The sequence below is a fragment of the Heterodontus francisci genome, chromosome 5 (genome assembly GCF_036365525.1).
Source record: "Heterodontus francisci isolate sHetFra1 chromosome 5, sHetFra1.hap1, whole genome shotgun sequence".
Lineage (NCBI taxonomy): Eukaryota > Metazoa > Chordata > Chondrichthyes > Heterodontiformes > Heterodontidae > Heterodontus > Heterodontus francisci.
The window spans coordinates 195,301,859-195,315,057 of record NC_090375.1 but is presented as its reverse complement, the minus strand read 5'-3'; the positions used below and the strand labels follow the sequence as shown (position 1 = coordinate 195,315,057).

The 13,199-nt window shown below is 46.2% G+C and overlaps 1 protein-coding gene across 2 annotated transcripts in view; it reads right to left on the bottom strand.

Annotated features, from left to right (window-relative positions):
• Positions 1 to 13,199, bottom strand: part of LOC137369664 (angiopoietin-1-like) — a 248,447-nt gene that overhangs the window by 54,940 nt on the left and 180,308 nt on the right. For both annotated transcript variants that reach the window (XM_068031003.1, XM_068031004.1), the window contains exons 5-6: positions 8,793 to 8,914; positions 734 to 835 (exon numbers count right to left, since the gene is read on the bottom strand). In XM_068031003.1, the coding sequence (XP_067887104.1) occupies positions 734 to 835; positions 8,793 to 8,914 (224 nt within the window). The remainder of the gene's footprint in view (positions 1 to 733; positions 836 to 8,792; positions 8,915 to 13,199) is intronic.

Genomic DNA, 13,199 nt, shown 5'->3' with positions numbered 1-13,199 from the left:
GGGGGTGTCAGTTGGAATATAAGGGGGTGGAAGTTATGATACAATTGTACAGAGTTCTCATTAGATCCCATTTAAAGCAGTGCATTCAGTTCTGGGCACCTCACCTCAGAAAGGACATGTTGGTCTTAAAGGGGGAACAGCGCCGTTCAGGGGTGATGTCAGGAAGCACTTCATCACACAAAGGGTAGTGGATATCTGGTACTCTCTCAGTAACTACAACAACTTGAATTTATATAACGCCTTTAACATAGTAAAGCATCCCAAAGCACTTCACAGGAGCGTTATTAAACAAGATTTGACACTGTGCCACCACATAAGGAGATATTAGGGCCGATGACCAAAAACTTGGTCAAAGAGGTTGTTTTTAAGGGACACCTTAAAGGAGGAGGAGAGAGGTAGTGAGGCGGAGAGGTTAATTCCAGAACTTAGGCAGCTGAAGGTAGGGTCGCCAATTGAGGTATTAAGGGTGACAGAACCAAAGTGGATAGATGGAGTTAAAATACAGATCAGCCATGATCTATTTGAATGGCGAAACAAGCTAAAGGGGCTGATTGGCCTCCTCCTGTTCCTAAGTAAAGATTTATCTATGGTTAAACATTGATGCTCCCCCAGAACCAAAGTTTTGGATTTAAAGTTTCGGTCGATGCAGTCAATTCATTTTTTCTCACCAGTGCACAGATTTCCTTTCACCCTGCCTCCACGTCAAGTACATTGTCTGAAAGGTCTCACTTACCATTTTATATTCTTGCCAGGTTCTGTGAAAATCTACACTGCCGTCTCTTCTGTGCTGTATGACCATCCAACCACCTCCAGCTGTCTCCATGTTACAGAATACCTAGAGAAACAGACTGATCAGTGAGACTCAGCTTCGGGAGAGTTGTGTAGACGTTTCAGTCCGTTTGTGCAGTAATATCTACCAGCGCATTCCAATCATCGGCATTTATGCAAATCAAAATGATACAGTAATGCTATTGAGGCGAATAGTATAGATGCATTTAAGGGGAAGCTGGATAAACACATGAGGGAGAAAGGTATAGAAGAAAAGCTGATAGAATGAGATGAAGTAGGTGGGAGGAGGCTCGTGTGCAGCATAAACACCAGCATGGAGCAGTTGGGCTGAATGGCCTGTTTCTACGCTGCAGACTTGGTGTAAATCTCTAAGCAGACTGATACTAAGAATTCTCCCCCACTATTTGTCCTTATGATTGAAAAGTGTCTTTCTGCAATAAAGCGTCACTTTATTAAAGTGTTTTACTGTGGAAAGTGGGAGAGATTAAACCAGGGAGGCCAAAGAACATTTCATTCCTCAAAATGTCCCCATGGGATTTTAGCATTAATGCCCCATTGATGTATTTGTACAGCGACTTTTCACACAGATCATTTATGCTGAGAAGTTGGCTTCAGACTCCAGTTAAACCCATCACTCAATCTTGACAGGTACTTACAGAACAATAAAAGCTCCCTGCAACTCAGCTTGTTAGCATCAAGGTGATGAATGTCAGTGTTGGGGAATCAAACACGTTTCATTTCAGTCTCCCAGACCCCGATCTTAATTCCCCCTCTGCTGGCAGAAGCTGGGTGAGGGATTGGGGGTGGGGGGGAGGGGGAGGGACTGCAGTTAAAATGAACTCCCACAAATCCCACTGCCTTTCCACTGGCTCTCGTTTGTAACTTACTAGAGCGGGTGAGGGGAAGACACCCACAGGACTGCAGCTAGGTCCTCCTTTCAATGCACAGACTCCATCGGGACCTGAGCTGTTAGTTTAGTCCAAGGCTTGAGCTGGGGGTGAAGGGAGGGGGCAGCGGGGGAGTACTGACACTCCAGCCTAGGCAAGACCTGTCAGGAAGGGATCTGTGGGCCAGAAAAGTCACAGGCTGGTAAACCTTTATAAAGACTTGCAGGTTGATAGGTAAATTGGCCATTATAAATTGCCCCTAGTATAGGTAGGTGCTAGGGAAATATAAGGACAGGTGGGGATGTGGTAGGAATATGGAATTAGTGTAGGGTTAGTATAAATGGGTGGTTGATGGTCGGCACAGACTCGGTGGGCCGAAGGGCCTGTTTCAGTGCTGTATATCTAAACTAAACTAAACTAAACATTTCTGGGTTTCTGTCAGGAGGAGCAGGAGTTTGGGCCTCACAAGGAAACCTCAGGCTTCACATCCCTCCCCTTACCACCACCAAACCCCCAGACCCCCTTTACCCAAATGCCAGGGAAGATTCCCTCAAATGGTTGACTCAACATGTGGGCGGCACAGTGGCGCAGTGGTTAGCACTGCAGCTTCACAGCTCCAGGGACCCGGGTTCGATTCTGGGTACTGCCTGTGCGGAGTTTGCAAGTTCTCCCTGTGTCTGTGTGGGTTTTCGCCGGGTGCTCTGGTTTCCTCCCACATCCAAAGACTTGCAGGTTGATAGGTAAATTGGCCGTTGTAAATTGCCCCTAGTGTAGGGAGGTGATAGGAGAATATGGGATTACTGTAGGGTTAGTATAAATGGGTGGTTGTTGGTCGGCACAGACTCGGTGGGCCGAAGGGCCTGTTTCAGTGCTGTATCTCTAAATAAAAAAATTAAAAAAAAAAAACTTGTATTTATATAGCATCTTTAACACAGTAAAGCATCCCAAGGCGCATCAGTGGAGTGTGACCAAACAAAATTTGAGACCGAACCACGTAAGGAACTATTAGGACAGATGACCAAAAGGGGTAGATTTTAAGGAGCGCATTTGAAGGAGAAATGTGAGGCAGAGAGGCGGAGAGGATTAGGAAGGGAATTCCAGAGCTTAGGGTCTTGGCATATGAAGCCATGCCAATGGTGGAGCAATGAAAATCGGGGATGTGTAAGAGGCTAGAGTGCATGGATCTTGGAGGGTTGTAGGGTTGGAGGAGGTTACAGAGATAGGGAGGGGCAGTGCCATGGAGGCATTTGAAAACTGCTCTACTCAGTACATTTCCGACAATTCTGACACAAAACAAAGAGGTTCAGACACGAGAAAGTCAAGGAATTCTGAATAAACCAGCCCAGTTTTCCATGTCGAGGTAGCAGCAGGTTTTCCTTTGCAATTAAGACATGACTGATGTCGTGGCAAACAGCCAGAATGTCATGCAGTCCTTATAATATCATTGCTTAAGGCACCTCACTTCTAACACAGCTGTGAGCGGCTGGTTAATGCAATGTTATGAGCCTGTCCTGGGCTCGGGGAACTTTAATAAGCATTGATAATGTTATCCCATCAGATATAATTCTATCGAGAGCCATAGCTGATTGGCTGTGAGTGCTCTGTACCCGAGAGGGTCAAATTACATCATACACCACGAGTGTGAAACTTGGCACAGTCGAAGCACTAAATTACAGCCTCGTTACTCTCTCCCAAACACCCATTATTTTTCGATATATATCTTATGATCTGAATCAAATAAATACAGTGCTAATGATGGTGAAATGTGGTGCTGAAACAATGATTTGAGACTGGGAGAAGCCAATACAGAATCGTATTGCGACCGGCTGCATCAGAGAGTGTTAGCCAAGGGAATTCTCTGCTTCACTTTACTCTTTTCCAAATTCATATGATTTCTGTCTGATATTAAGGGTTGGTTTTAACCCAGAGTGGAGCTTCAAGATGGTGGGGATGGGTGGTAGTAGCTTGAGGCCTAAATTTCAGGCCTGCAGTATTTTAACTCCTGAGCCTGGCTTTGCTACCAGAACAGGCTTGTTAAGCGGTTGCCAGGAGGCAATGATTGGACATCTCTTGGACGTCTACCAGCTTCCAGGTAGGGGTGGCAGAAAGGTGGCATTCAGAGAGGGTCTTGCAAGAGGGAAGGTAAGTGAGGTTGTAGCGTGAGGGGAGGTGCAGTGGGAGGGAAGGAGGGGAGGTGTCGAGGATAGAAAAGCACTCCACGTTAGGGGATGCTGCTCATTTCCTTGGGGGGGGGGGGGCCTGGAAGATTCTTCTGCCCTTCCTGACCCCATGAAGGGAAGTTGTAGACATACCAGAAAGGCCCAAAGTTATGCCCAAAATCTAAGCCTAGCAGGACCCACCGAAGTCGCTATCTCAGGTGTTTTTGCAGTGTCTATTTTTGAGGTTCACTCCTGTTCCTCCAGGGCCAACATAATAATTCAAGACTTCCTCTTGCTGAGCCTCTTCAGTTCCATCACCTGTGGGATTGATCAGGGTGAGACTGGCCCAGGCCTCCACCTAAAAGGGAGATCAAGTTCCTATTTACATCATTGGACCCCAATTTCCATATTGAAAGGGCCAATCTCTTGAATCAGGCAGGCGCAATGGACAGCCGATGATAGGCCCCCTTTCATAATTGCCACGTTGCCGGTGGTAACAGGGCGGTGAGGCTCCTGAAATCCATTTGAAGGCTGTTACCCTCTCTGTTAACCCTAAGTAAGTAGGCAAGTGACCTGCAGGATCATATTTTCCCACTCGCCTGGTTTCTGTCGGCTTTTTGCATTAATTAGAATACAATTCGCCGCAATCCTACCAGCCGTTCGCAATCTTCAGCTTGACATGCGGCACTTTCCCGTCCTTGAAAAGCTGGCGCCACCAAGGCAAGAGTCCTCAATGCCTGCAAGGGTTAGGTAAGTTATGCCTTCCTACTCTGCAGAATTTGTTCAAACATCGGACACTGCCACCACGGTTAATCCCTAGAAGTGAGGGGAGGTTGGAGCTCTGCATGTGTATATTGTTGAGGAGGGGGAAGGGGGAGAATTCTGCAAGGGTCTATCTGTAAGGCTTATGATGTAATTGAAAGACGCATAATTACTCCATGGTGGAATGTGGTTTTCAGACAATAAAGGCTGATGATTGACAGGACAACACATTTAATTAAAGTACACATGACATATCTGTCTCACCCGTTAAAACCCATATGTGTCAAGGTGTCTTTTTAATGTATTTCTGGGTGCTCCTTCATGGTGTTACCTCTGCGCTAGCAGCTGGACTGCAGGCAGGCTGCTGATCAGGAAACCCATTGGCCTGGGATGACTTTGGCAGTTGGCCTCTGGGTTCCTGAGGCCTGGAGGGCCCCGGCTGTCTGAGGGCCTCCTGCACCTGTGCAGAGCTGTCGTCAGGCATCACTGCTGCTGGAGCTGGACTCACTGGCGGAGGGGCTGAGGAGCCCATGACAACACTCAAATCACCCTGAGGGGAGATCCCAAATGTTGAGCACAGCCTCTCCTTCTCCCTCTCAAGGCTCATTGGAACCATTGCTCTCTGGAGAAGGACTAAGAGTGAGAACACTTTCTTGGTCCTTATCTTGCCCTGCCACTGCTGATTTGAAGTCATGCCCAAGGCAAAGGTGTGCAGGTGATTGAGCACAAGTGGAATGTGGCTCTCCATGAGGGTTGCCAACCTCTTGATGGAGGAAGCCATGCGTTCACATGCCTGGGACATGGCAGCACTCATGGTGTGGATGGACTCCTCCATCATCCACTCATGGCTGCACATGGCCTCTGGCATCTCAGCCAGATGTTGCCTTACCTCTCTCTGAAACTCCAGCACGCACTGTGCTGCTGAAACCAGAGGCTCGTCATCAGCCTGGAGCTCAGCATGGGCCTGGACACCCACAGTCTTCCGACGTCAGATGCCTCGGCTGTCTCAGCCTCAATCAGCTGCTCGGGCGTGTGTGTGGTGCTCTCACCAGCTGATTCTAATGCCGATCGTATACCCACCGAGGTGAGAGTATCTGCGCTGGTGGAAGGTGCAGGAGAGTCATGGGACGGTGCATCCTCTAAGTATAGCTCTTCCTCGGAGGTTGTTGTCATTCCCTTGGTGTCCGCAAGCATTTGCGAGCGCCCCCCTGCAAGATGCAATGTGAAGAACAGACATTTAGTGTTATGGTACACATGTCACAATGATGACAGTATTGAGTTTCTCTATAAAATGTAATTTCAATTCATTCTGTGTTTGCCAATAATCACTCTCTTCAAATGGGGCCCCGAGCTCCATGTCCAATATGGCACCTGCTTCTTGACTCCCAGATAACTCCAGCACCTCCTCTTCGGCCTGGGTCAGAGGCCTCAGGTTGGGCACCCCACCTCCAGTCCAGGACGCCTCTCTGCTCTCTTCTGAAAGATCAAGAATGCAGTCACTGTTAAGTTCCAAATGTCTCTACATCATGTCAATGCTAACATGGGCCCCTCTTCTGCACATGGGGGGTGTCACTGCTCTCATAATGACTCGGCCATGGGTCTAACATTAGCTATGATAGAAATGAGGGGGACTGGTCTCACTTATGCAGTCGGTAATCAGCTATCATTATGATATGACGATCCTATCATTAGAATGGCTATCTCGTGCACCTTTACGCTCGTGGGCAAGTGGATCGCAACAAGCTATGTGGAACCGTGAAACTTACCTTGGCTGAGCATAAGAGGTCATTGACCCTCTTTCTACAATGGACCCAGTTTTGACGGGTGACCCCATGGCTGCTAACCTCCTCCGTGATCTCCGTCCAGGCTTGCATGGTCAGGCGGGAGGACCTCTTCTTGCCATCGCTGGGGAAGAGGATCTCCCGCCTTTTCCTTGCAGCCTGGAGGACAATCAGCAGGGAGGCATCACTGAACCATGGGGCCACCCTTGCTCTGACCTCTGACATTCTCAGCACTATGCCCAAGGATTCTGCTTGCTGAGATTGAAATTGATGTTAATATACAGACGTTTTTGATGGCTGAGCTGCTATAGAGTTTGAAGGAGATGGTGAATGCAGGGCTGGCAGCCTTTTAAAGATGGTGCCAGCACCTGATCCAATGTCAGGTGACGCCGCTCACAGCATCGCCAATGCCATCCCCACCACGTGATTGGAGGGGGAGGGGGACGGGGGATGGCTGCTGTCATTATGGTAAGTGGCCGCCTGCCATGTAATTGCGGCAGCATAGCCACGAGGATCACATGCGGGACGGCCGACATCTTTTTCACCCATTGCTGCAACTACAAAATCCAGCCCATAGAGTCGTAGAGTAATAGGGTCCCAGAAGGAGGGCATTTGGCTCATCAGGTTCATGCCAGCTTTCTATAGAGCAATTCAGTCAGTCCCACTGCCCCATTCGATTCCCGTAGCCTTGCAAGTTTATTTCCCTCAATTGCCCAACTAATATCCTTTTGAAATCATCAATTGTCTCTGCTGCCACCACCCTCGTAGGCTCAGACAAAATTTAACACTGGGACACATGTGGAGATGTAAGGACAGATGACCAAAAGCTTGGTCAAAAAGGTAGGTTTTTAGGAATCACTGAAAGGAGGAGTGAGAAGTCGAGAGGCAGAGAGGTTTATGGAGTGAATTGCAGCAGCTTCAGTTCAGGCAGCTTAAGGCACGGCCTCCGATGGTGGAGCGATGAAAATCAGGGACACGCAAAAAGCCAGAATTGGAAGAGCACAGAAAGGCAAAAAAAACACAATTAAACATTTTTAGAACTTGGGAGCATGACCTCAAATTGAAAATTCAGTTCATAGCGTACTATTAAACCAAAGCCCATTGTTCGAATGATGTGGAAATCACCAGCATTTAGACAATTCATCATTTAGAAAACTAATAGGACATTTAGAACACGCCTTTTTAAGTTTGCAAAATGAGTTGATGAGTGTATTTATCAATGTCAACAATTAGTTGTGACTTTCAGGCTAATGAACAATGTTAAGAATTTGTTCTGAACTGTAGCAATTGACAAACAAATGAAATAATTGCTTCTTAATTGAAGGAGGAAAATGAACACATGAACTAGTTTCTGGCTGATTTAATCTTGGCACACATACAATGTTTTGTAGTTCTCCCCGCTCAGATTTCAAAGCCTGTCTCTATGTGTGTGTGTGGTTGCTGGTCAGTGTAAATTGATTTTGACTCTGTACTATGTCATGTAATGGGACAAGTCACCAGGGGCTAAGACTACACAGAACAATGTGAAAAAGAAAGACTTTTCATTTTCCTCATAACCGGTTTAAAAAAGAAAGAATGAAATTTTTTCCCCAGACATAACAAACCTGAGAACACTTGACTTCTAACATTGGAAATCACACAACAGTCAGTCTGAGCATTTCACCATCATTGACTCTGGTTCGTATGTACAGAATTAAGGCTATCAGCCAGTGACAGGATGCGGTCTACAGATTGGATTATCCAGCCCCCCACACACCCACCCCACCCTCCCTTTTCCCGGTGATAAACGGGTACTGACGGGTGCAATATGGCATGCTGCGTTTTGCACCAGTTATGGGACTTCACGCTATTATCACTATATTGGACCGTCCCTGGAGGCTGCCTGAACGCATCATTGGCCCAACTGAAACGTGCAAGGAGGACCCCAATGTTCCGTCTCAGGATCCTTCACCATATTGGACAAAACCCATTGGAATTTGTGCTACGCAAACTCCGACAGGTTTACTTTCTAAAGCAGGATAGCTTCGAAGGGACCGCTGCAGACTTGCAGAATAAAAAACACAAAGGTCAGTTTTTGTAACACACCTAAACAGTGAAGCCAGGACGAGCAGGAGATCTCGTCTTCACTCCAGCTAAATGCTGCGGGCTGTACTCGCACTGCCACCAACCCCCATTCGCCCCGATAGCCTTTTGCTATCCCCTAAACTTACTGTGCCAATTTTGCTCCTACCCATGTTCATTGAACTGCCACATGGGGTGTGACTAGTGCCTGCAGTTTGCCTGTCACCTTCTGATGATGGAAGATTTCACACTCCTCTGGCCCATTGTTTCCATCACTTGTTTCATTCCCCAGGTCAGGCACCAATGAATTACCTGGCCTAAGTCCCAAAGCCAGTCTACCATGAGATTCTTACCTTCTTAGGTTCTGACATGTCGCTGATGCGAATGTTGTAGACCCCACTTGTGTTGTGACCAGTCTGATAGGCCTCTGCACAGTCCCGGAATAATTTCTCCTCTTTGGTGCCTTTCATTGCAGCTGGAGTGAGAAAAGGTGCAACTGATCATATCAGATTGGTACAGGGCTGGAAAGGGGCTCTTTATTGCCAGAGGCAATGAGGAAATATATCTCAAAGTTAAAATGCTGAAGAATGTGGTGCATTTGAATGGCATTGTGTCTTTGGACCCTGGAGCCATGATAGGTTGTACCATACTGTAATAGGAAATGCAGTTTGCTCCTCTGATTTTACCAGTCTTGCCTAGTGTTGTGTCCATGTGAATGCTCAAATTGGTTTGGTGACAACTAGCTGCTTTTATATCCAGGCCCTCTATGACATGTACTCCATTGTCAGATGGATGAGACATTAAATCAAGGTCCTGTCTGCCCTTGTAAAAGATCCTGCAAACACGATTTTGAAGACGAACAGGGGAGTTCTCCCTGGTGTCCTGGCCAATATTATCCCTCAACCAACATCAATAAAAGCAGATTATCTGGTCATGATCACATTACTGTCTGTGGGAGCTTGCTGTGCACAAATTTAATGCATTTCCTGCATTAAAACAGTGACCACACTTCAAAAAGTACTTAATTGACAGTAAAGTGCTATGGGATGAACTGAGATCATGAAAGGCTTTATATAAATGCAACTACTTTCTTTTCCCTTTCTTTGTTTTGGAGATTTTCAATTATTATATTTGTTTGATTATCCACTGATGAACAACCAACCACTGGATTAATAATGTTTTAGCAGTTTTGTCTGAAAATCAAGAGTTGGAGAATTAGAGAGGAAATGCAGCTGAGTTTATAGATCACTTACAGGCAACCAATAACCACAAAGCTTGGCACTATGTTCTTATCAAAGTTCATCTCTTATTTTTATATGTTATTTTCCTTGATTTGAATTTATTAGATTGGCTGTATTTGAATTGAATTAGTTGAATGTTTGTATTTGAATTGAATTAGTTGAATGTTTGTATTTGAATTGAATTAGTTGAATGTTTGTATTTGAATTGAATTAGTTGAATGTTTGTATTTGAATTGAATTGCTTGATCATGAGACCAAACAATATTGACTGGGACAATATTGATAACATGATCTGCTTCACTCCACATCTGCAGAGTGTCACAGGGTGATATGCCTTCCCAGTGGCTTTACGTTGGCTCAATTGAATCGTGATATTTTCTGTGGAATTTGACTATTGAATTGCCCTACAGATTTTATTAGCAGTTCTCTAATGTAGTCGAATTCCTATGGGAGCTACAATTTGTCGTACGAGATCCTGTGGGGATTCCATGCTTATAGATTCAGATTTAACTTGTAAATGGATTCAGGCTATTTTGAAAGCGGTCAGAGAAATTAGCCATGCCCAGAACAAGAATGAAATCATTATAAACCCCTCAGTTGCAAAAACAATAAAAGTACATTGTTTAAAAGTTTATTTTTAAAAAACTATTTGCTAAGTCTGCTCTCTCCATGCAGCTTAATTGAAAAATAAACAATTTACTTAGGTCTGTTCTTGGTAAAAATAAAGGAAAAAAAAGTCAATGGTATCTTTTTCTGATCACATAAGACATTCCTTATGTGTCCCCAATCTTAACTGATCCATCAGCAAAATGGGATTTGGCAAGAAAACGTCCACTGCAATTAATGCAGTTATTGGCACTCTCAGAATAACTGGCAGAAGTCAACCTTTAAAGTGCTTCAAAGCAGAGTTATTAGAAACACTAACAAACAGAAAGGGCTGTGGTTATTATATAACATGAATAGGGATTTCACCTCCCCCCAGTCCTTGCCAATCATCAGTTCCTTGTTTATTCACAGACCTCAACATCTGGAAATAATTGCATCTGGAATGATATTAATTGATAGGGATGGCCACTTTAAGAGAGGGAACATTTAGTAGGTGTGACGGTGAAGGAGACCAGTGGCGTGCTGCTGTCTGCCAGGTTTTCAAGTAATACAGTGAGGCGCTCATCAGAGAAAGTACGTTTGTTTCCTACTGAGGCAGGGAGAAGTCTTTTTAGCAAGTGGATTTGAATATGTAGATCAGACATAAGTAGCATAATTCAGGCATTTATTTTCCGCATAGACAGTAATTGTGGGGTGCGGTGGGGAGGGTATTCAACTTTGATGGAGGCTCAAAACAAGCAGTCGTGCATCATCTGGCTGTTAAAGAACCCACCCGATTCTCCTCTGCATTGAAGACAGCAGGTGTACAACAGGATTACAACATCCACACCATGGGTGTACAGAGGATGTACATTGGGTGTACACTGGGTGTGTACTGGCTGTACAGTGGGTGTACATTGACTACCTGAAGGTGTTGGGGATATGGTTCGGAAGGGCCGGGGCGTGCACCAAAACCTGGAAGCAACGAGTAGCCAGGATACACCATAAGCTGAGCATGTGGGAGCAGCGATCTCTCTCCATTGTGGGTAAGAACCTGGTCATCAGGTGCGAGGCGCTCACGTTGTTGCTGTACGTGGCGCAGGTCTGGCCCATACCCCACTCCTGCGCTGTGGCGGTCACCCGAGCCATTTTTTGCTTCATATGGGGATCTAAAATGAACTGGGTCTGGAGAGACACAATGTTCAAATCTCTGGATAAGGGCGGGAAAAATGTACCCAACGTCGCCCTCATCCTGATGACCACCTTCGTGTGCGGCTGCAACAAGCTGTGTGTCGGCCCCCAGTTCGCAAACTCCAAGTGTCACTACGTGCTGAGGTTCTCTGTATCCGGTGTTACGAAGGATGGGCCTGGTCACATTGCCGCGGAACACTCCATCCAGTTGGACCGTGCCGTAACACCTATCCTTCATAGAAAGGTTTCTGTGGAAAAACATCTTTGACCACCAGAGGCTAGGAATCCTGAGGCGAGTAACTCACCTCCTGACTCCCCAAAGCCTGTCCACCATCTACAAGGCACAAATCAGGAGTGTGATGGAATACTCTCCACTTGCCAGGATGGGTGCAGATCCAACAACACTGAAGAAGCTCGACACCATCCAGGACAAAGCAGCCCGCTTGATTGGCACCCCATCTACAAACATTCACTCCCTCCACCACCGACGCACAGTGGCAGCAGTGTGTACCATCTACAAGATACACTGCAGCAATGCAACAAGGCTCCTTAGACAGCACCTTCCAAACCTGCGACCTCTACCAACTAGAAAGACAAGGGAAGCAAATACATGGGAACACCACCACCTGCAAGTTCCCCTCCAAGTCACACACCATCCTGACTTGGAACTATATCGCCGTTCCTTCACTGTCGCTGGATCAGAATCCTGGAACTCCCTTCCTAATTAGCACTGTGGATGTACCTACCCCACATGGACTGCAGTGGTTCAAGAAGGCAGCTCACCACCACCTTCTCAATGGGCAATTAGGGATGGGCAATAACTGCTGGCCTAGCCAGTGACGTCCACATCCCATGAATGAATTAAAAAAAATCCATCAGGCAGTGGTCTGCACAGAATGTCCTCAAAGTCATGTGGCAGAATGCGTCATCACCAGAACTTTCAAACAAGCACCAAGATGTAGCTTGGCTGATATTGAGAAGAGCCCTCCCTGTCAGATCCTTCCTGCACGCCCGGAGTCTCACCCCCTCCGCACAATGCCCTCGAGGTGGCTGTGGTGGGGAAGAGACTGTTGTCCACCTCCTTCTGGAATGTGTCTTTCCAAAGCAAATGTGGAAAGCGATGCAGTGGTTTTTGTAAAGGTTCATCCCAAGCAGCTCTGTAACACAGGAGTCTGTGCTCTACGGTCTGTTCCCAGGGACGCACATTGAGATAAACATCAACTGCTGCTGGAGGACTATCAATTTGGTGAAAGACACCCTTTGGTCTGCCCGAAACTTGCTGGTCTTCCAGCGCAAAGAGTTGTCCATGACCGAGTGTTGCAGACTGGCACATTCCAAGGTCTAGGACTACGTGCTGAGGGACGCACTAAAGCTTGGGGCAGCCGCGGCAAAGGCTCAATGGGGAAAGACCACTGTGTAAGGTCCTCCCGCCATAGTGAACTGAGGGGCTGGATCCATGGGAAACCCTCGAACTATATCCAGAAAATATTTGTTTGCTGCAAAAAGTACATGGCATGTAAAATGAAATGGAAGGCTTGTGAGGCAACTCACTCCTGTATTGAAGGAAACTGATCTCCTTTGCACTCTTTGTATTGTTGACTTGGTGCTGTTTTGAACTATTTTGTAATTTTTTTTTTTTAGAGTTTTTAATGAATAAAGTAGATTTTGGAAATAAAAAAGCACAATGGGTGTACATTGTGTGCAAAACAGCTGTAACCACCAGTATTCTGCCTTCACCAAATG